This window comes from Hyperoodon ampullatus, assembly GCF_949752795.1.
Source record: "Hyperoodon ampullatus genome assembly, chromosome: 11".
Lineage (NCBI taxonomy): Eukaryota > Metazoa > Chordata > Mammalia > Artiodactyla > Ziphiidae > Hyperoodon > Hyperoodon ampullatus.
The window spans coordinates 38402476-38425749 of record NC_136924.1 but is presented as its reverse complement, the minus strand read 5'-3'; the positions used below and the strand labels follow the sequence as shown (position 1 = coordinate 38425749).

Sequence of the window (23274 nt, the reverse complement as noted above, 5' to 3'; positions counted from 1 at the left end):
GACTGTGAGGGTGTGGGGTCTGTAAACACCGAAAAGCTGCACCTAACTTGGGCGAGGGGAAAGGTGAGTCAGGAAGGCTCCGGAGGCCCGACCTGCCCAGAGTTACTGTGCGCTCGGACCAGCCCAAAGCTCAGAGTGAGTGGTGGGAAAAATAGGCCCACGTCACGATCCACACCTTCCCGCTTTCCCAAACCCCTCCATCAAGCCCTCTGAAACTCACAGTCCGCCAGGAGCACACTCTTAATTCTCTTCTCTGAACGACCCCTCCCTGGCTTTCTCAGTGTCACTACCTCTGTCCCCTTATCCCTCACAGGTGGACACAAACAGTCATTAATATTTGCACCTTCACTCTGGTCCAGGTACTCTCCAAGAGTGACATGTCAGCCCAGGGGTATAAGCAAAGCACCCGCAGTAGAAACTGAGGAACAGCATGCAAAGCTACCATGCGCTTGTGGGTGGCATACTTATAAATGGCTGCTGCTGCCTCCTGGCCGGTGAGGCTTTGCAGTGCTGCAGACCTTTTCCTCATTAAAGCCAGTCACCTCCAAGGATGCTGCCTCTCCAGCAAGGGAATTCCGTTCTCCCATACCATCTACCCCACCCACACTTTGCAAAAAAGCGAATTCCATTTAAGTTGAATATGCCAACAAGATCTCATTGCTCAGCTCTGGAAGGCTCTCCATTCAAAACATTCCAAATTAACTTTCAGAAGCCCAGGAAATGATCCAGCCACACATACACACACACACACTGAGACCACCAGCAAATATCAGTTGTTGCCTTTAGCTCCTTAATTTGACTTGGGAATTATGAAACCCCATCTTCTGTTGCTTCTTTGTAATCTCACTCATGAAAGAAAACCCACATATATGGTGGAACCACCTTTCATCACATAAATACTGTGTCCTGACCAGGCTGCCCAGAGAACAGGTACCAGAAGGAGAGCAAAAGAGGTTCTTGGATTTACCCCACAGATGGTCTCCAAAGACACCAGAAGAGATTGTTGGGAAGGAGTGCTGGTGACAGAACGTTGTAGATCTCAGTTTTTCCTTCATCCAAATATTGGTAGGGGTTGACTTCTTGGAAAATTGTAATGGTAGACAAGTCACTTCAGCCTCTCCCAGCCTAATTTCTTAACCTGTGAAGTGGAGATAATAACTGATCTACCCTGTCAGGTTGTAAGGGGTAAAATGAGATATGTCAAACAGTCACTTGACATTAAAAAATTGAAGGTGGAGGAGGTAGTCGTTGAATTTAATTAATTCTGATCTTGGTCATATTATCTCCAAGTTCCCATTTTCTCCATCTGTTGAAGTGAGGATTGGCCTCTTGCTGAGTATCTTCCTGCTCTTGAAATGAAGAAGAAAGTGTCCCCATCCACGAAGGTGGATTGAGCCAATAGCTGTTAGACTTTCTTGGGGGTAAGAAACACCTGGAATGCTGCATGTTCAGTCTTCTTGGGTGGCAGCTTCTGGTGATGCCGGGACAGGTGACAGACTGAAATCAACTCTGAAAACTCAGTGTTTAGCTAGTCAGCTAACTTTGGTACCAAAGTTTCCATTCTAGGTTTGGACCAAGTTTTTTTTTCCAGTGCAGGGTTTCTGGGAAGTCAGGGTATGGAAGGACCTGAAATGTCCTGTGAGGTGTCTCACACATTATCACCTCATTAAGTGGCCCCATAAAGCCTGCTGAGAGGGTTGGCGGGATCTGGCTCTAGGGTGTGGGGACCAGTGACCCTGTGGATAGTTGAATTGGCATGGCAGTAGCTTAAATATGCCAAGATGTCCTCATTTTTTAAAGTTCCTTTCTGCTGGGACTATGCCCCCATATAAAAGTGCCTCTGCTGTCTGTCCCTTTTTAGGCTGCCCCTGCCCTTAAAGAACCTGCCACTTCCAGGAATAGGGTGGCTTTGCCTGACAAGATCTTGACTTGCAATACTCAGTTGTTCTGTTGGGAAGATGGGGATGGGTGAGGTGGAAGCAGATCTGGTCAAGAAAGTATAAAACAAATGCAAGTAGGAAGAGAGGCAGTGAAAATAAGGAAAAAGATCTCCAAGAGTTTGGAACTTCTTTGGAGCTTTAAGTTCCAGTATGAGCTGCACAGATTTGAGATCTTGCTCAAGGAGGCCTGTTGTGGTAGCGAGTTCATCATTTCTGCCACCAAAATTGTAAACAGTTAAATATAAGTGCCTTTCTGGATGCATAGACCCAACTCGCGCTGGATGATCAGTGGAGAGGAGCAGGATTATCCTGAGAGTCACTTTCCTGGCAGGTGATTTCTTTAAAAAAAAATGCCTTTTTAATGCAGACGTAGAGAATGGACTTGAGGACATGGAGAGGGGGAAGGGTAAGCTGGGACGAGGTGAGAGAGTGTCATGGACATACGTAGGCTACCAAATGTAAAATAGATATAGCTAGTGGGAAGCAGCCGCCATAGCACAGGGAGATCAGCTTGGTGCTTTGTGACCACCGAGAGGGGTGGGATAGGGAGGGAGGGAGGGAGACGCAAGAGGGAGGAGATATGGGGATATATGTGTACATATAGCTGATTCACTTTGTTATAAAGCAGAAACTAACACACCGTTGTAAAGCAATTATACTCCAATAAAGATGTTTAAAAAAAAAGATGCCTTTTTAGATTCAGAAAGCACAAAAGGCAGTCATTTCTCCTTGTAGGCCAATCCACTGTTTGAGCAAAGGGTAAAAAAATTAAGCTAGTATGTGGTCTTGTGCAACTTAAATTTCAGTGTTTTAAACTCTGTCTATAAGCATTTATCTGTACACTTAGAGAAAGCTGTTCTCTTTCTTCTCACAGGGCTGCTGCAGGGCTCCTCCTCCTGCTGAGCTAGCCTTTCTCAGGTTCTCAGCTGCTATTCAGAGCAAGCATGCTAATTACTGCCTTAAACCTCCTTTCTAACTTCTTAAAGGGCACACATCCCTTTTCTTCCTACCATGTGGAAACTCCCCTCAGACAAAATATATAATGTTCTCAACAGAGTTACAGCTTTCTGCTCCAGCTATAAAAGAAAACCTCTGATTACAGTTGTTTTAATGGAGTATATGTACCTGTGAGTTAGATAAAATGCAAACTGTTTTCAGGAAAAAACCAAAGTCTGGTTAAGCCAAAGAAACATCATTAGAGAGGCCTGTGTTGACTTTCTTGTAAGTGGAATTATGAAGAATATGTATTTACATAGCAATGTACATTTTAAGATCAAGAGAAAAATGATTAAACTAAGCCTTCTTTTATAACGCTTTAATATTCTAGAAGGGCAGGGATGAAGACTGGTTTTAACTTAATTGTGACAGGTAGATACATTTTATTTGGGATATTGCTTTGTATTGCTTTGGTTTTGCCTCTGTAAATTTGTTATTGCTGAATCTGAAGACTATTAACCCAGGAGAATGAGAATTAGACCAGGAATTATAGGATATTTAAAACCCACAGTGAATGGCCAGCATCTGTGCCCACCATATCCACGTTTGAAGTTCATTCCATATGTGATCATTAAAACTTTAAGCTTTGTGAGCACCTTGGTAGAAATAATGACTAGTACTTGTACTAATACATGTTTAGAGAACATTATCATCATTTTTAAAAAGTCATTAAATACCGTGCCTGTCCTATTAAAAAAATGCTGTTGTGGGCTTCCCTGGTGGCGCAGTGGTTGAGAGTCCGCCTGCCGATGCAGGGGACACGGGTTCGTGCCCCGGTGCGGGAAGATCCCACATGCCTCGGAGCGGCTGGGCCCGTGAGCCATGGCTGCTGAGCCTGCGCGTCCGGAGCCTGTGCTCCACAACGGGAGAGGCCACAACAGTGAGAGGCCCGAGTACCACCAAAAAAAAAAAAAAGACAGTAACTGGATTTTTCTTCATCCGGTGTTCACCCAATGAAGATGCACACAGTCAGTGCATGCAGTTACAATAAAATACTTTAAAAAAAAATGCTGTTGTAATAAAAAGATAAATGTTCAAAACAAGTGCATGAAAGTGGCAACATTGCTGGGTGTAAGCATTAGTAGTGGATTGTTTTACAAGCTGGATGCCTGCACTGCCATCCCCAGCTTCCTGTGTCCTTGCAGATAAGCCCAAAGGTCTCTGCTGTTCAGGAGGCCATCCTGGGACTGCTGCTAGGCCCTCATTTTCCCTACTTTTTTTTTTTTTTTTTAATCAATTTTTTTTTCCTGGCCACATGGCATGCGGGATCTTAGTTCCCCGATCAGGGATTGAACCCGTGCCCCCTGCAGTGGAAGTGCGGAGTCTTAACCACAGGACTGCCAAGGAAGTCCCATCCCTTCTGTTTTTATACAGAGTGTCTTAGGAATACCCTACACGTCATTTAAAAAATACTCTTCTCCTTCACTGTCGAGCACATTCTTGGTTGATTGGGGGGATTTTGGGTTTGTTTTCCTCATTGATTTTCTTAAAAGATTCTCCACCCTCCTCCTTTTTTCCCATCTGGGTACTGTTCCCAGTTTACTGTTGAGACGAAATTGAGGCTGAAATTAATTAACTGGCCCAAGCTGGTCTAGCGGAGGAGGCAGGACCGGACGCTGGTCTCCTGTCTCCTGTGGAGCCCCTGCTGCCGGTCCACCTCCACTGCCACTTCCCTGGACAGCTCCACCCCAGGAAGGAACCCAGAGCCTCCTCTCCAACCCAGCTGTCTCTCCATTTTTCTCTTTTTGTGTCTTTGTCTCTTTTTTGGCTGCCTATATTTGAGGCAGGAACCAAGAAAAAGAGCCCACTGAATATAAGGCAGGCAAATCCAGGAGATGTCAGCAACGACTGGAACATGTCTTTAACTGGATCATTTTCTCCCTTCCACTTTAGGATAAACAAGAAAATGATAAGGAAAAAAGCTTGATAGAGATTTATTTTGAAAAGCAAGTTTTAAGTTATACCTCCGAGTCACTTTGATTTAAAAAAAAAAAAAAAAGCCTAGTATCTTACAAGAGTATTCCTAATAATAGAATCATCACTCTGAGGCAATAGAGAATAATCATTGTAATTCAAAATAGTGTAGACTCATGTGTTCAAGAAAGGGTTTCTAGTTTTACCTTCAGTTACCCAGAAAATGTCATTTGAAATTAAACCCTTTCCTCATCATTCCAGTTGAGATATTGCTCAAAGTCCACAACATTGTATCCTTAAATGGAATTTTTCTAAGAGTAAGTAGCTTTTAGAGCAGGGGCCACTTGTGTCCTCTCCTCATTGGAGTCCTGCTGCACAGGTGCTGGAAGGGCTCCCCTTCCACTGTGCCTGCCAAGTGAGGGTCCCGCCACTTACGCCACACACACCTAGGGCTCACGAGACACATCTCAGACCCCCGTCTCAGACCCCCGTGGCTGTGGCTGTAGCTTATCACCAAGTCCTATTGGTTTTATCTCCAGATCTCTAAGTGCAGCCTCTTGTATGCACTTCCACCCCCAAACCCCCGTACCCAAACTCTTCTGTGACATGCCTCACCCAACAACAGGCCACCTTTGACCCCACATTCCTGCTCACCAGCTCTCTGCGCCTTCAGAATCCTGCGCCACTGTGTCAGCTCTCCACACCCTGAGTGCTTGTTCCTACAAGGCAGTTTGTTCCTTCTGCCCTGACATCTGAATGCTTTCCTGACCTGCCTCACTAGGTCAGGGATACTACCTCTAAGCTCTAAAGTACTATTTACCTCTTAACACATCACAATTTTGGTGTCTTACCTACAAACCATTCCATAAGTTCCCCAATGGCAGACTTTTGATCTTCAGTTCAGCCCCCTTGCCTGGCACATAGGCAGGTAAAATTTGTTGAATGAATAAGAAGGAAAGATGATTACGTTTCTGAAGTTGATACCATTTAAGAAAACTTAAATATCAAGGCAAAGACCACCGAGAATCAAAGGCACTTTGATCATATGGTCTCTTACAACCTTGAGAGAAACCAGGATATTAGAGGGAAAGATAAGGAATAGAGAAAACTTGAGCCGACACAGACCAAACTTAATTGGGTTCTTATTAATTTTCTTCTAGCCCATGTTTCCATTTTCTCGACTTTGCGGTTCTATGCTGTAGACTCAGAATTGACGTGTTAATAAGGCAAATTAAAAGTCCCAAGAACAGCTCATTAGGAAGTCAAAATCCTTTCTTTTCAGTAGAATAACTTGTATTTCGTGATTCTGTAAAGAAACACCAGCCTGGCTTTTTACTGTTAGCCAGTGGTTACTCACCTTCACCTCTGATGGAGGCACAACAGATGCCTTACTTCTAGTGCACCTAACGTGTGAAAGTCCAGATTTGTAAAATAGCAACAACAAAAAAAGAGATGTGGTAGAATCTTCTAGAGAAAAGACACCCTTCCCCAGCTGCATCTTAGACCTAATAAGTTTTCATTATTTGTTTGCTGAATGGTAAAGTGAACAAATCCATTGTAAAAAGGCATGTGCACTCTAAATGTATTCTTCGTGTGCTCAAGGTTGTGGGTAAATTCTGGCCTCCTCTGTTTGGCAGACGAAGTACAGAAAAACAAGAAAGGATATTGTTAATGAAGAAAAAAGTCCTTTAATCCCAAACCTTGTAGCCTAATTCAAAGCATCAAAACTTCAGTGTAAACCCATCTGCAAGTACAAAGACAGTAGGAAGGGAATTCAGGGAACAGGCTTTCCTCGTGGATCAAAACAGAGGCCAGGGATGTAACTGGGAGACGCTGCCAGAACAGCCGCACTTAGATTTTGACCTTGGTCATGCTGTCATGCGTTTTGTTCCACTTCCAGGGCCAGTCACCCCTCAACTCCCACTGAGCCACAAAGACATTTTTTATATGTTTATAATGTGGTTTGAAAAGCTTTCTCAAAGAAGCTAATATTTTTCAGGGTCAGCAGCAGAACCGCTTTTTGACTGGGGTTTTTATGGGAGGAAAATGGGGATCTAAATGAGTAATTTTATCCCAGATTTTTATATCTAAAAGATGACAGTTGGATTAAGAAAGTTGTGCATGTGTGTTTTCTCTCCTGGTTTTGAGGGGAAGCAGATGACTCTGTCCTGGAGGCAGAGAAGATGAGCCACTAGGCTCTGGGTGTGTTGTGAGGATCAGAACCACCAGCTGGGTCTCGGCCCCTCATCGTGAGGGATCCAGAAGCAGAGGTGGAAATTATTGTAGATTATCCTGACGTGAGTGAGGGGTTGCATAACAAGGGTGGGGACAGGCTGGGAGAACTGTGGCTAGGAGCACGTGGCAGGTGACACTGGTGCAGACAGCCTGAGTCAGCGTCATACAACAGGCAGGGGGCAGTACCTACAGAGCACAGCAGGCCAGCCCACAGGGCCCTTTTCCTCATTCTGGTTTTGCTCAGCTTTGGACATTTTTGACGACCTGCTAGTGTTTAATTTGTACTTGATTGCTTTATTCCTTGTTTGTTAAATTTTATTATTATTTATTTTACTTATTTATTTTTGGCTGTGTTGGGTCTTTGTTGCTGTGTGCAGGCTTTCTCTAGTTGCAGAGAGCGGAGGCTACTCTTCATTGCGGTGTGCGGGCTTCTCATTGCCGTGGCTTCTCTTGTTGCGGAGCACGGGCTCTAGGCGTGTGGGCTTCAGTAGTTGTGGTTCACGGGCTCTAGAGCACAGGCTCAGTAGTTGTGTCACACGGGCTTAGTTGCTCCGCGGCATGTGGAATCTTCCCAGACCAGGGCTCAAACCCCGTGTCCCCTGCATTGGCAGGCAGATTCTTAACCACTGTGCCACCAGGGAAGCCCCTCCTTGTTTATTTAAAACCTTTCCTTCCAATGCAAAAGTGCTTCACAAAACATTAAAAATACTTCCCATTAATCTGTATTGTTCAAGGACAGAATTAGTAGGGGAAATAAAATGAAAGTAATAGTGAATAGTAGCTAAGAGATGCAGTGTTCAGAGATTTGGCCAAGAGCTGTCCATACACACCCTCAGAGGTGAAATACTGTTGAAAAACACACAGCAACTCAAATTACAAAAAGACTGACAGCAGATGCTCAGGACCACCCAGGGTTTGCTTGTTTCAGGCAGTATTCTAAAGGAAAAAATTAGTTCCAAAAAACAATTTTTAAACTTACTTTGTCTTAATTTAATAGAATCTACTTGGTATGTGTTTTCTAATTTTGACATCAGTAACTGCCAAAAATATGACACATAATAGGGACTTCCCTGACAGTCCAATGGTTAAGACTCTCTGTGCTTACACTGCAGGGGGGCACGGGTTTGATCCCTGGTCATGGACCTAAGATTCTGCATCCCGGACTGTGTGGCCAAAAAAAAAAAAAAAAGACATGTTAAGTCCTAACAAGTATGTAACTTTCTAGTTTATAAAACACTCTCACACTTATTTCGAACAACTTTATGAGGAAGGAAAACAAAGTTGACCCTTGAACAGCACGGGGATTAATCCGAGTATAACTGATAGCTCTCCATACCCTCGGTTCCTCCACTTTTGCCGATTCAACCTACCACGGACTGTGTACTACTGTAGTGTTTACTATTGAAAAACATCCACGTATAAGACCTGGCAGTTCAAACCTGAGTTGTTCAAGGGTCAGCTGTATTGTTAGCCCCATTTTGCAGATGATAAAATTGATGTGACTTTTTTGGCTTTCATGCAAGAGCTGACACCCTCAGGTTCTCTTTCCGTTGGCCCCTGTGCTGCTTCACACGAGCGTAGTATTTACATTAGACCATCCATGTTTATTCTGAAAAGCCGGTCAGATGGGGAGCTTTTGTCTTAAGGCACAGTTAGCCGTTAGCCAGTGAATGCTGCTGACATGACTGATGGTATTTAAACTAGTATCATCATAATTTTTTAAGATTTAATGGTTTTGCTGGAACAACTATGGGACATAGATGCTACTTTAAAATATATACCTCTCGTAGCACTGAGTAAATGGATGGGGAAGGACTGGGTGTCTCTCCCCCCTGAGGGGGGCTCTGAAGCCTTAGTGGTGCTCTGGGCTGTGGTGTGGCCTCCAGAGGCCGGTGCCAGTCCCTTCTTCCAGGTCTTGAGAATGGCAAACAGCAGCAGAACTTTCCAGCTGGTCTCATGAGCTTTCAGGGGATATAAAGAGATTATCAAACTCTAAGGAAGCAAGAACCCAAAACATAGAGGGTTTTATATGTATTGCTTTGGCCAACACCTTGAAGTGCTCTTGAAAGAAAATTGACAGGGTGCAGAGTTGCCTCAAAGAAAGCTGCTCCCAGGGCAGCTCTACCTGTAAAGAGGGCAGCTCTTTACAGGTAGGCTGTGTCGCTGCCACGTGGCTGGAGTAGACTGCTCGGGCGGCAGAGGCTTCTGTCCTAGATATGGAAGGCGTAATTAAAAGGAAAAGGAAGATCTTGCTGGTGGCCAAAAATTAACACATACCTTGTTCCACATGTTCCACGATCTACTAGCACCAGCTTTTTAACTCATGTTGAAGAGTATTCTCGTTAGTTATCTCCACGTTCTCAAGTGTGTCAGGCATCGCGTTCATTCCATCAGCCCACATTTACAGTTCCTACAGTATGTCGGGCCCTGAGGATACAAGAATGAGTCTCGCAGTTTTGGGGGGGGGCGTGGAGGGTGGATAGACATGAAAAAGTTAATACCGTAAGCACGAGCAGAAGTGTGTGCAATGCTGGCTAAAAGCCATCTTGGGCACAGTAGTGGCAACGTCTGTGATCTTTAAAGCTCTAACGGAACTGATCATCATCAACACTAACAATACCCTGACCCAAATGCTTCAGTGCACTGAGACTGCTCAGAGATGCTTGTTAAGCAGAGCGACTATTCAGGTCGCCGTTACATCTCATAGGAAAGACATTTCTGTAAATGAAGAGGCATGCAAAATTCTCCCTCAGAGCTTCCTTTGGATATGAACTAAACTGCTTTTAGGTGATTCGGCACCAGCAATTTGCCACCTCCAGTATTTCCCAAGATCTACAGTATCAAGAAATGAACAGTTGCTTAAAAATAGCTTTTATTCCCCCCTAAATAAACGAAAGATTCACGGTTGAGATGATTGGACCGTTGCTTGTTGTAAAAAGTACTTTGATATAGAAACCATGATTGAAAAGTCCCACTGTGTGTCTCACTTGTGTGGGGAACAGTATTGTGTGGACTTATCTCTCCTGGAGACGAATATCATTAAACTTGTAACAACAGTGGTGTCAAAAACAAAGGACATTGGGCTTCCCTGGCGGCGCAGTGATTGGGAGTCCGCCTGCCGATGGTGGGGGGGCACAGGTTCGTGCCCCGGTCCTGGAGGATCCCACATGCCGCAGAGCGGCTGGGCCCGTGGGCCATGGCCGCTGAGCCTGCGCGTCCGGAGCCTGTGCTCCGCGGCAGGAGAGGCCGCAGCAGTGAGGGGCCCACGTGCCACAAGAGGGAAAAAAAAAAGAAAAAACAAAGGACATTTAGCTGTACACTGACTTTATTAAATTATTTGCACTATGGGAGAGTGGTAGTATACATAGTTTCTTCAGGTAAAAACTAAAGAACAAAAAATCCAGTTGGAAATGGTACTCCCCTGGGTATTGATTTTAGGATAGAAGGGGCGAATAGAAACAGAAGCTATTATACAGATAAGTTTTTATATTGTCTTTGGCACCTGGCATGTAGGAAGTACTTTTCAAATGTTGGATAGTTGAGTAAATGAAGGGGACTAGAAGGCAGCACAGTGTGGTATAAAGAATGGTTGAACCTTGGTGTTCAGAAGAAAAAAGGCTTTAGTTCTAAGTTCTGGTACTTCTAGTTATGGGATCTTCAGCAGGTCACCTTGCTTCTAGCCTCTTTTTGAACCAGAAAAAAAAAAGGTGTTGAAGACAGACCCAGTGTCTCTTCCAGTTCCAGTGTCACTGATCTGATGCCAGACAAGTCTGATGCCTAATAAAAAGAGTGAGTGAAATTGTGGGGGTTTCCATGAGGGAGAAACTTGTTACACTGAGGGGTGTAACAGGAAAATGAACGGTCGCTTCTCTTACTGTGAGATTCTCAGGAAATCCCCACTTACTAGATTTCTATCACTGCTGTAACATATTACCACAAACTCAGTGGCTGAAAACACACACTTGTTATCTTACAGTTCAGATTAAGGCATCAGCAGGGCTGTGTTCCTTTCTGGAGGCTCTAGGGAAGAATTTTTCTTGTCTTTTCCAGCTTCTAAAGGCTGCCCACATTCTTGGCTCATGGCCTCTTCCTCCATCTTCAAATCCAGCAGTGTTGCATCTCTCTGACCCTGCTTTCATTATTACATCTCCCTAAAGCCTGCAGCTCTGATACTTCTGGGAGAGGTTCTTTACTTTATGGAACCATGTGATTAGATTGGGGCCACCTGGATAATCCAGCTTACCCTCCCCATCTGCACAGTCCCATTGCTGTGAGGCAAAGATTCTGAGGATGAGGTTGGACATCTTTGACATCTTTGGGAGTCAGTTCTGCCTATCATGCCCCACTGTCTACATTAGTCTGCCGGGGACAGAAGTATAGTGGCGAAAGCACTAAATGGCTCCCAGGAATTCTGAAACCCTACCTCAGCCAGTCATAGCATCTCTCTGGGTCTTTGTTTTCCTCATCTAAAAAGTTGGGGAGTTGACGGGACTTCCCTGGTGGTCCAGTGGTTAAGTCTCCACGCTCCCAATGCAGGGGGCCAGGGTTCGATGACTGGTTGGGGAACTAAGATCCCATGTACCGCAACTAAGCCCGCACACTGCACTAGAGAAGCCCGCACGCCACAATGAAGAACCAGCCAAAATAAAATTAATTTTTAAAAGTTGGGGAGTTGAAATTGGACCAGTGGTTCTCAAACTGTATTGGAGCATCAGAATTGCCTGGAGATTTGTTGCACATTGACATGGGGCTTGAGAATTTGGATTTCTTTATCTTTTAAATTCTTTTATTGTGCTGAAATACACTTAACATAAAATTTACCATCTTGACTTTTTTTTTGTTTTTTATTGAAGTATAGTTGATTTACAATATCATGTTAGTTTCAGGTGTACAGCACAGTGATTCAGTTGTACATATATATATATATATTCTTTTCCAGATTTTTTCCCTTATAGATTATTACAAAATATTGCGTATAGTTCCCTGTGCTATACAGTAGATCCTCGTTGTTTATCTGTTTTGTATGTAGTATGTGTATATGTTAATCCCAACATCCTTTTTTATCCCTCCCCACCCCCCTTTCCCCTTTGGTAACTGTAAGTTTTGGAAATAAGTTCACTTTTATCTTCATTTTTTTTTTTTTTTTTAAGATGCCACATATAAGCCATATCATATGATATTTGTCTGTCTCTGTCTGGTTCACTTCACTTTGTATGGTAATCTCTAGGTCCGTCCATGTTGCTGCAAATGGCATATTTCATTCTTTTCTGTGCCTGAGAATATTCCATTGTGTATACGTACCACATCTTTATCAAGTCATCTGTTGATGAGCCTTTAGGTTGTTTCCATATCTTGGCTATTGTAAATAGTGCTGCAGTGAATACTGGGGTGCATGTATCTTTTTGAATTATAGTTTTCTCCATATATATGCCCAGGAGTGGGATTGCAGGATCATATGGTAACTCTGTTTTTAGTTTTTTAAGGAACCTCCATACCGTTCTCCATAGTGACTGTATCAATATATATTCCCACCAGCAGTGCAAGAGGGTTCTTTTTTCTCCACACCCTCTCCAGCATTTATTATTTGTAGACTTTTTTATGATGGCCATTCTGGCCAGAGTGGGGTGGTACCTCGGTGCAGTTTTGATTTGCATTTCTCTAATAATGATGTTGAGCATCTTTTCATGTGCCTGTTGACCATCTATATGTCTTCTTTGGAGAAATGTCTATTTTATTTATTTATTTATTTATTTATTTATTTATTTATTTATTTTGGCTGCATTGGTTCTTCGTTGCTGCACGTGGGCTTTCTATAGTTGCTGTGAGCGGGGGCTACTCTTCGTTGCGGTGCACGGGCTTCTCATTGCCGTGGCTTCTCTTGGTGCGGAGCACGGGCTCTAGGCACGTGGGCTTCAGTAGTTGTGGCACGCAGGCTCAGTAGTTGTGGCCTACGGGCTCTAGAGCGCAGGCTCAGGGCGCACAGGCTTAATTGCTCTGTGGCATGTGGGATCTTCCTGGACCAGGGATCGAACCCGTGCCCCCTGCATTGGCAGGTGGATTCTCAACCACTGCGCCACCTGGGAAGCCCAGAAATGTCTATTTAGATCTGCCCATTTTTTGATTGGGTTGTTTGTTTTTTTGATATTGAGCTGTATGAGCTGTTTGTATATTTTGGAAATCCCTTGTCAGTCACATTGTTCGCAAATATTTCTCCCATTCTGTAGGTTGTCTTTTCATTTTGTTTATGGTCTCCTTTGCTGTGTAAAAGCTTTTAAGTTTAATTTGGTCCCATTTGTTTATTTTTGTTTTTATTTCCATTACTCTAGGAGACAGATCCAAAAAGATACTGTTGTGATTTATGTCAAAGAGTGTTCTGCCTATTTCCTCTAGTGTAGTTTTATAGTATCCAGTCTTACATATAGGTCTTTAATCCAGTTTGAGTTTATTCTTGTATATGGTGTTAGAGAATGTTCTAATTTCATTCTTTTACATGTAGCTGTCCAGTTTTCCCAGCACCACTTACTGAAGAGACTGTCTTTTTTCCATTCTATATTCTTGCCTTCTTTGTCATAGATTAATTGGCCATAGGTGCATGGGTTTATTTCTGGGCTTTCTATCCTATTCCATTGATCTATATGTCTGTTTTTGGTCCAGTACAGTACTGTTTTGATTACTGTAGCTTTGTAGTATAGTCTGAAATCAGGGAGCCTGATTCCTCCAGCTCCATTTTTCTTTCTCAAGATTGCTTTGGCTGTTCAGGCTATTTGTGTTTCCATACAAATTAAAACTTTTTTTGTTCTAGTTTTGTGTAAAATGCCATTGGTAATTGGATAGGGATTGCATTGACTCTGTAGGCTGACTTGGGTAGTAGTCATTTTAGCAATATTGATTCTTCCAATCTGAGAAAGCAGTATATCTTACCATCTGTTTGTGTCATCTTCAATTTCTTTCATAAGCATCTTACAGTTCTCAGAGTACAGGTCTTTTGCCTCCTTAGGTAGGCTTTTTCCTAGGTATTTTGTTCTTGTTCTTTTTGTTTGGCTGTGCCATGCAGCATGTGAGATCTTATAGTTCCTTGACCAGGGATCAAACCCGTGCCCCTGAGGTGGAAGCGTGGTGTCCTAACCACTGGACCGCCAGGGAATTCCCTATTTTATTCTTTTTGATGAGATGATAAATGGGATTGTTTCCTTAATTTCTCTTTCTGATCTTTTGTTGTCAATGTATAGAAATGCAGTAGATTTCTGTGTATTAATTTTGTGTCCTGCAGCTTTACTGAATTCATTGATGAGCTCTCGTAGTTTTCTGTTAGCGTCTTTAGATTTTCTATGTATAGTATATCATCTGCAAACAGTGACAGTTTTACTTTTCCAGTTTGGATTCCTTCTATTTCTTTTTCTTCTTTGATTGCTGTGGCTAGGACTTCCAAAACTATGTTGAATAAAAGTGGCAAGAGTGGACATCCTTGTCTTGTTCCTGATCTTAGAGGAAATGCTTTCAGCTTTTCACCATTGAGTATGATGTTAGTAGCTGTAGGTTTAACCATTTTTAAGTATTAGGTTAGCCAGAAGGTTTGTTTGTTTCTGTAAGATGGCTCTAGTAGCGCTTGGTTGTCTTTAACTTCATTCGAAACAATTTTGTTAGATTGTATCGTGACAGCTGTTGCATCAGCATGCATTTCAAAAATGACATCAAAATTGGTGAATTTTTGTGTAGCCATTTTAATATTGAAGATGGAAGGAAAAAGCAACATTTTTGGCGTATTATGCTTTGTTATTTCAAGAAAGGTAAAAACCCAACTGAAACGCAACAAAAGATCTGTTCAGTATATGGAGAGGGTGCTGTGACTGATCAAACGTGTCAAAAGTGGTTTGCAAAGCTTTGTGCTGGAGATTTCTCACTGGATGATGCTCCATGGTCAGGTAGACCAGTTGAAGTTGATAGCAATCAAATTGAGACTTTAACTGAGAACAATCAATGTTATACCATGCGGGAGATAGCCAACATACTCAAAATATCCAAATCAAGCATTGAAAATCATTTGCACCAGCTTGATTATGTTAATTGCTTTGATGTTTGGGTTCCACATAAGTTAAGCAAAAAAAACCTTCTTGACCATATTTCCGCATGCGATTTTCTATTTAAATGTAATGAAAACTTCTATTTTTAAAACAAATTGTGACAGGCGATGAAAAGTAGATACTGTACAATAATGTGGAATGGAAGAGATCGTGGGGCCAGCGAAATGAACCACCACCAACCACACCAAAGAAGTTGTATATGGTGGGATTGGAAGGGAGTCCTCTATTATGAGCTCCTGCCGGAAAACCAAACAGTTAATTCCAACAAGTACTGCTCCTAATTAGACCAACTGAAAGTGCAGTCTACGAAAAGCATCCGGAATTAGTCAACAGAAAATGCATAATCTTCCATCAGGATAGCGCAAGACCGCATATTTCTTTGCTGACCAGGCAAAAACTGTTACAGCTTGGCTGGGAAGTTCTGATTCATCCACTGTTTTCACCAGATATTGCACCTTCGGATTTCCATTTATTTCCGTCTTTACAAAATACTCTAAATGGAAAAAATTTCAGTTCCCTGGAAGACTGTAAAAGGCACCTGGAACAGTTCTTTGCTCAAAAAGATAAAAAGTTTTGGGAAGATGGAATTACAAAGTTGCCTGAAAAATGGCAGAAGATAGTGGAACAAAAGGATGCATGTGCTGTTCGATAAAGTTCTTGGTGAAAATGAAAAATGTGTCTTTTATTTTTACTTAAAAACCGAAGGCACTTTTTTGCCAACCCAATACATCGTTTTTAAGTACATAGTGGTATTAAATACCTTCACATTGTTGTGTAACCATCACCACCATACGTCCCTATAACTGTTTTCACCTTGTAAAACTGAAACTCTAGGGCTTCCCTAGTGGCACAGTGGTTAAGAATCCGCCTGCCAATGCAGGGGACACAGGTTCCAGCCCTGGTCCGGGAAGATCCCACATGCCGCAGAGCAACTAAGCCCGTGCGCCACAACTACTGAGCCTGCACTCTAGAGCCTGGGAGCCACAACTGCTGAGTCCGTGTGCTACAACTACTGAAGCCCACACACCTAGAGCCTGTGCTCTGCAGCAAGAGAAGCCACCACAATGAGAAGCCCTCGCGCCGCAACTAGAGAAAGCCTGCGCACAGCGATGAAGACCCAACGCAGCCAAAAATAAATAAATTAAATAAGTTAATTTAAAAAAAATCTGTGTGCAGGTTTAAAAAAAAAAAACTGAAACTGTATACCCATTAAATAAGACTCCACACTCTCTCCTCCCTCCATACCATGGCAACCACCATTATACTATGATTAAATTATTCTAGATACCTCATATAAGTTGAGTCATATAGTATTTGTTTTTTGCTGACTAGCTTATTTCACTTAGCACAATGTCCTCAAGGTTGTAGCATGTGTCAGAATTTCCTTCCTTTTTAAGAGTGAAAAATATTCCATTGTATGCATATACCATATTTCGCTTAGCCATTCATCCATCGATGGACACTTGAGTTGCTTCCACATATTAGCTATTGTGAATAATGCTGCTGTGAACATGGGTGTACAAATATTTTTCATACTCTGCTTTCATGTTGGTGGGATATATATGCAAAAGTGGACTTGATGGATTATATGATAATTCTATTTTTAATTTTTTGAAGAACGACCATACTGTTTTCCATAGTGTTTGTACCATTTTACATTCCCACCAATAGTGCCCAAGTGTTCCCGTTTCAACACTGTGCTTTTCTGTTTGATAGTAGTTATTTTAATGGGTGTGAAGTGGTATCTCATTTTGGTTTTGATTTGCATTTCCCTAATGATGAGTGATGTTGAGCTTTTTTTCCTTTGTTTATTGGCCATTTGTATATCTCCTTTGAAGAAGTGTCTATTCAAGTCCTTTGCCCATTGTTGAAATGGGTTGGGTTTTTTGTTTTGGTTGGGGGTTTTTTTTGTTGTTGTTGTTATTTGGTGAAGTTTTAGGAGTTCTCTATATATTCTGGATATTAATCCCTTATCAGATATCTGATTTTCAAATAGTTTCTCCCATCCTGTATGTTATCTTTTTACTCTGTTGCTAGTGTATTTTGATGCACAACATTTTAAAACTTTCACGAAGTCCAATTTGTCTACTTTTTGTTATGTGGGCCTTTGGTGTCATAACCAAAAAATCATTGCCAAATCCAATGTCATGAAACTTTTGTTTCATGTTTTCTTCTAAGAGTTTTATTGTTTTATGTCTTACATTTAGATCCTTGATCCTTTGTTAGTTGATTTTTATATATGCTGTTAGGTAAGGGTCCAGCTTCATTCTTTTGCATGTGGATATCCAGTTTTCCCTGCATCATTTGTTGAAAAGACTGTCCTTTCCCCATTGGATGATCTTGGCACCCTTTTCAAAAATCATTTAACCATATATGGAAGGGTTTATTTCTGGGCTCTCTATTCTATTCCATTGGTCTATATCTCTGTTTTTATGTCAGTGCTACACTGTTGACTACTGTAGCTTTGTAGTAAGCTTTGAAATCAGAAGTATGGGTCCTCCAGCATTGTTCTTTTTCAAGATTGTTTTGGCTATTCAGGTTACCTTAATATTCCACATGGGAATTACCTGCCGGTCCAGAGGTTAGGACTCTGTGCTTTTACTGCCAAGGGCGCGGGTTCAATCCCTAGTTGGGGAACTAAGATCCTGCAAGCTGTGTGGCACAACAACAACAACAAAAAGGATTCCATATAAATTTTAGGATAGGTTTTTCTATTTTTGCAAAAAACGTCGTTGGGATTTGATAGATTGCATTGACTCTGTAGGTCACCCTGTAGATCACTTTGTAAACATTTTAATAACACTAAGTTTTCTAATCCATGAGCATGGGATGTGTTGCCATTTATTCATGTCTTCTTTAATTTCTTTCAGCAATGTTTTGTAGTTTTCATTGTACAAGTCTTTCACTTCCTTAGTTAATTCCTAAGTATTTTATTCTTTTTGATGCTATTGAGAATCAAATTGTTTTTGTAACTTCCTTTTCAGATTGTTCATTGTTCATGTACAGAAATGCAACTGATTTTTCTGTGTTGACTTTGTATCCTGCTACTTTGCTGAATTCATTTATTAGTTCTAGCAGGGTTTTTGTTTTTTGTTGTTTTGTGATCTCTAGGGTTTTCTACATGTAAGATCATATCTTCAAACAGATAATTTTACCTTTTTCTTTCCAGTTTGGACCCCTTTTATTTCTTTTTCTTTCTTAATTGTTATGGCTAGAATTTCCAGTGCTATGGTGAATAGAAGTGGTGAAAGCAAGTGTCCTTGTTTGTTCCTCATCTTAAAAGAAACACCACTGGTCTTTTACCATTGAGTATGATAATCCTTCTCAGTTTTTCATATACGTCTTTTGTTTCCTTCTATTCCTAGTTTGTTGAGTGTTTTTATCATAAAAGGTGTTAAATTTTGTCAAATGTTTTTTCTGCATATAATGAGGTGGTCATGCATGTAGTTATTTCCCTCATGCTGTTGACGTAACGTATTACATTGATTTCTGTGTGTTGTACCATCCTTGCGTTCCAGGAGTGAATCCCACCTGGTCATGGTGTATAACCCTTTTAATGTGCTGTTGGATTCTGTTTGCTAGTGTTTTGTTGGGGATTTTTGCATCACTGTTCATAAAGGACATTGGTCTGTAGGGTTTTTGTGTCTGTGTATGTGTGTGTCTGTGTGTGTGCGCACGCACCATTTTCCGGCTTTGGTATCGGGTGATGCTGGCCTCAGTAGAATGATTTTGAAAATGTCCCCTTCTCTTCAATTTTTGGGAAAAGTTTCCCAAGGACTGGTACTAGTTCATTCTTAAATGTTTGGTAGAATTTACCAGTGAAGCCATCATCGGGTCCAAGGCTTTTCTTTTTCAGGAGGTTTTTGACTACTGATTCAATCTCCGTACTAATTATAGATCTATTCAAATCTTTATTTCTTTGTGATTTAATCTTGGTAGGTTTTGTGTTACTGGAAATTTGTGCATTTCATCTAGATTATCCAATTTGCTAGTGTACAGTTGCTCATAGTACTCTCTTATAATCCTTTTTATTTCTGTAGAATCAATAGTAATGTCCCTGCTTGGGTTTTTCTCTACTATTCTCTGTCTGTTCTCTGTTTCATTTATTTTTGTTCTAATCCTTATTATTTCCTTCCTTCTGCTAGCTTTGGGTTTAGTTTGTTCTTCTTTTCGTAGTTCCTTAACATGTATAGTTAGGTTGCCTGCCACTTGGCTGGGAGTGGGAGATGGGCAGAATTAACTGCTGTTTACCATCCACATCTCCCCTGGAAGTTGCAGGTCTTCAACAGACTCCAGAGCTCCAGAGCAGTTACATCAGACAGATTCTGCCAGTGCAGTTATTTTCCAGGTGTGGGGACAGATTCTCAGTGCTACTCCTCTACAATCTTCCCAGAATCCCAAAATTTGCATTTCGAACAAGTTCCCAGCTGATGCTGATGCTGATGCTGCTGGTCCAGGGACCACACTTTGAGAACCACTGACCTAAACTCTTTAAGGTCCTTCCTCTAAGGCCCTACCTAATAGGTCATGCAGGGTCTTTCTCCTCTGGAAGTAATATAGTAAGTTAATCGTGCTTTTTTAATTGAAAGAAGCATGCATCATTTTATTGATGTGATTTCCTGGTGAGGGATGGGTTTGCTTTCTTTATGAGAAAAATGGGGCCTGTGGGCTGGTTCAGGGCAAGAAGCTTTGAGAAGCCCTGCCGGGGGCAGAGGGGTGTGTGTTGAGGTAGGAAGGAAATGGACAGTGTTCGGATCCGAGGGTGATGACAGGGCTGCTCCACAGGTGGCTGTTTGTCAGTCTGTGTCGTGTGTCTGGCACATGGTCATCTTGGGTCACATTTACGGAGCACTTTTGATCCAGCCACTGTTGTAAGCCTGGATTAACACATTGAACCCTCACAATATCTCTGTGAGGTAGATTGTATTACCAGGTCTACGTTTGCAGCTTGAAGAAACAAAGTTTAAGACTTTGGCCAAGAACAACACAAAGATGGTCAGTGGTGGAATCACTTACCAGGGAGTTATTTAGGTTCCAGAGCCCACATCCTTAACCTTATACAGCAGGGCCTCAAGTACTAGTTCCCTTTCTGTATCATTCAGGATATTTTGACTGCAAGTTACAGAATTAAACTAAAAAGTGATTTTTTTTTTTTTTTAAGAAAAGTGTCCTCCCCCTTAACAAGTCTGGAGATGGGATGGTCCTGGGGTTGGTTACTTTAGTGCTAATCATGTCACAGAAATCCAGGTTCTCTCCATCCTGTCACTCTGCAGCCCTCAGCAGGTTGGGCTCTGTCTTCAGAGCTGTCCCCTTGTGGTGACAAGATGGTTGCTACAGATCTCACCATCCCCTTCTCACAGAGGTCGAGCGAGAAGGTGGCCTGTTCCTGCCTTTCTGTCTTGTGTCCTTGTTAAGGGTGCAAAACTTTCCCAGAAGTCCCTTTCCCTGCAGACTTCATTACCAGAAATGCTTGACACACCCATTCCTAAATGGCCACCACTGAGATTCACCCCCCAGGGGTGTGGGGAGGGCCTGGAGCATGAGTCCTCTGGATGGCTGACCGTTCGAGGCTCCTTTAGGAAGAAGGGGTGTAATGGGAATGGATATGGGTGACCACTGAGAAATTAACCATGTTCATTCCCTCTGGTTGATGGTGAGACCTTTGTACTGAAGGTGCCCTGTGGCACTGATAAAAGCAGATAAAGTCTAGGGCTGCCCGAGAAGCTGCCAACTGTCCTTGGTTTACTCTGGGCCAAGTAGTCTTTTGTTTCTTGGCAAGGTTGTGAGGGCACATGATAAACATTTACTGGTTGTCAGCACCCAGAAGAATGTTGGTCTTCTAGGGCTGTCTTACAGCCCCGTTCCTGCTGCATTTGCCTCTGGAGGATGCCAGGCGTGGTCACCTGGGATCAGCTCTGACCTGGAGCAGGTTACTTCCCCTTACGGTGCTTTAGGAACCTCATTTGTAGAGTGGGGATGTCGCAGGGTAGTTAGGAGGACCAAATGAGCCGCATCATTCGGGTGATGCCTGACGCATTATTCAGGGTGAGCGTTGGGCTGTGCTGTTGGTGGCATCTGTGTGGTTTTCCATCAGCATCAGCATTAGGGAAGCTTGATCCAGCTCCCTGTCATCCTGCTCCTGCTGCTGTGAGTTGGAGGTGTTCATTCCATGGCACCGTCCAGGTGGGCTTCACTTCATTAGGTGAGGCATTCCTGACTGCTGCAGCCGCGCAAGCCACACAGACCCTGATAGGCTGACATCCCAGGCAACAGAGAAAAGAGGGAAGAGTGCCCTTTGGTCGCTTTGCCCCAGGAAGGGTGCAGTATATGTTGGGGAGCCATTTTCCACAAGTGTAACTGCTTATGGCGCACCTTTATTTTCCCTAGAATCAGGAACAAGTGTCTGTATCATTCAGGTAGCCTTAGCTGTGTGTCCTCGGCCACCAGAAGGGTCTGCATCTTTCCTCAGTAGGGCCAGTGTGGTTTTTCCAAGTACGATTATTGTTGACAGGACACAGGACTGAGCGCTCATAGCAGCCGCATCACATGATAGAGATGTGCCCCACTTTACGAAAACCTGACCGAAGAAGGAGGAGCATCTCAATTACAGAATAATGTCTCAGCCAGAAATTCATGGCAGGTTTCCTAGTGCCTTTAAAATAGGATTTGTGTGTAAAAATACCGTTTGCACACAGGAGCCCATATTTTCTGAAAAGAGAAATATACTTGTATTGGGCATTTGGGATAAGCAGAATAAAAATAAAACCTTCTTACGAAAATAAAAACTAGAAACCAAATTCCACTTTTAATTCTAAAAGGTTTATATATAACTCTACTATCGTACCCTCTTCTCCTACCCCAGACTTCCACAACAGAAATAGATGGGCAAGATCTGTAGGCAGTTCACCATAGTGGTGAGGACTGAAGAGAGGACAGGCAGGCTCGCAGGCGGGTGGACAATGGGCACACCAAAGGCAGGGCTGGGCGCCTGTGTCTTGCTGTTTCATTTATTTGAACATTTGTAAGGCCTGGCCTAAAACATTACTGCTGGATCCCTTGCATGGTGTGGTCAGTGAGTGGTGGTTAGAAATTGACAGCCTGTCCTGCTGCCAGACTCCTGTAACTGCAGAGACATGCGCTGAGGTCTGACCCATGGGGTCTGGGGAAGGCCTCGGGGAGAGGGGTGAGGTTGGGATGCTGACACGCCTGACTTCTTCCTTGCTTTCAGAAATGTTCCCACTGCCAGGAGGCAGGCGCCACCTTGGGCTGCTACAACAAAGGCTGCTCCTTCCGATACCATTACCCGTGTGCCATTGACGCAGGTAAGATGGGACCACAGACCCCTTGTTCAGAGCATCCGAAGGGTAGGAAATAACATTTTGATTCTCTCTTCTTTATAGTTCTTTTTGTCTCTTCTGACCTTGTTCTGTTTGTAAATTCTGAAGGAATACAGAGAAGATAATAAAAAGGAATTAAATGGGGTGATATTTTTTATAAATTTTATAATTCACAAAAGATTTACCTATTTAAGTGTACAATTAAATGATTTTTACCATTATATTCACAGAGTTGTGCAAGCACAATCACAATTAATTTTAGAGCATTTTCTTCACGTCTTAAACTACTACCTGTTGGTGGTCTCTCTCCCTCACCCCCAGCCCCTGGCAACTACTAATCTACTTTCTATCTCTGTGGATTTGCCTTTTCTGGCCATTTCATGTAAATGGAATCACAGAATATGTGGTCTTTGTGATGGGTTTCGTGTGACTTAGCTTCCTGTTTCTCTGGTTTATCCACATCGCAGCATGTGTCAGTACTTCATTGGTTTTATTTTCTAACAATATTTTATTGTAAGGATATACCATATTTTATCATTCTTCAGTTGATGCATGTTTAGGTTTTCCACTTTTGTATTATTATACAATAATAATACAAAATAATGCTGCTATGAACATTCACAGACAAGTCCTTGTGTGGACTAAATGTTTTCATTTCTCTTGGGTATAAACCTAGGAGTGGAATTACTGGGTCATATGGTAACTCTGTGTTTAACCGTTTGAGGAACTGTCAGACTGTCTTCCAAAGTGGCGGCACCATTTTACATCCCT

The 23274-nt window shown here is 42.5% G+C and overlaps 1 protein-coding gene across 1 annotated transcript in view; it reads left to right on the top strand.

The window, feature by feature from the left end:
* Window positions 1–23274, top strand: part of TCF20 (transcription factor 20) — a 68298-nt gene that overhangs the window by 36326 nt on the left and 8698 nt on the right. Inside the window, exon 3 of the mRNA XM_079714491.1 lies at window positions 22395–22488. Within this exon, the coding sequence (XP_079570617.1) occupies window positions 22395–22488 (94 nt within the window). The remainder of the gene's footprint in view (window positions 1–22394; window positions 22489–23274) is intronic.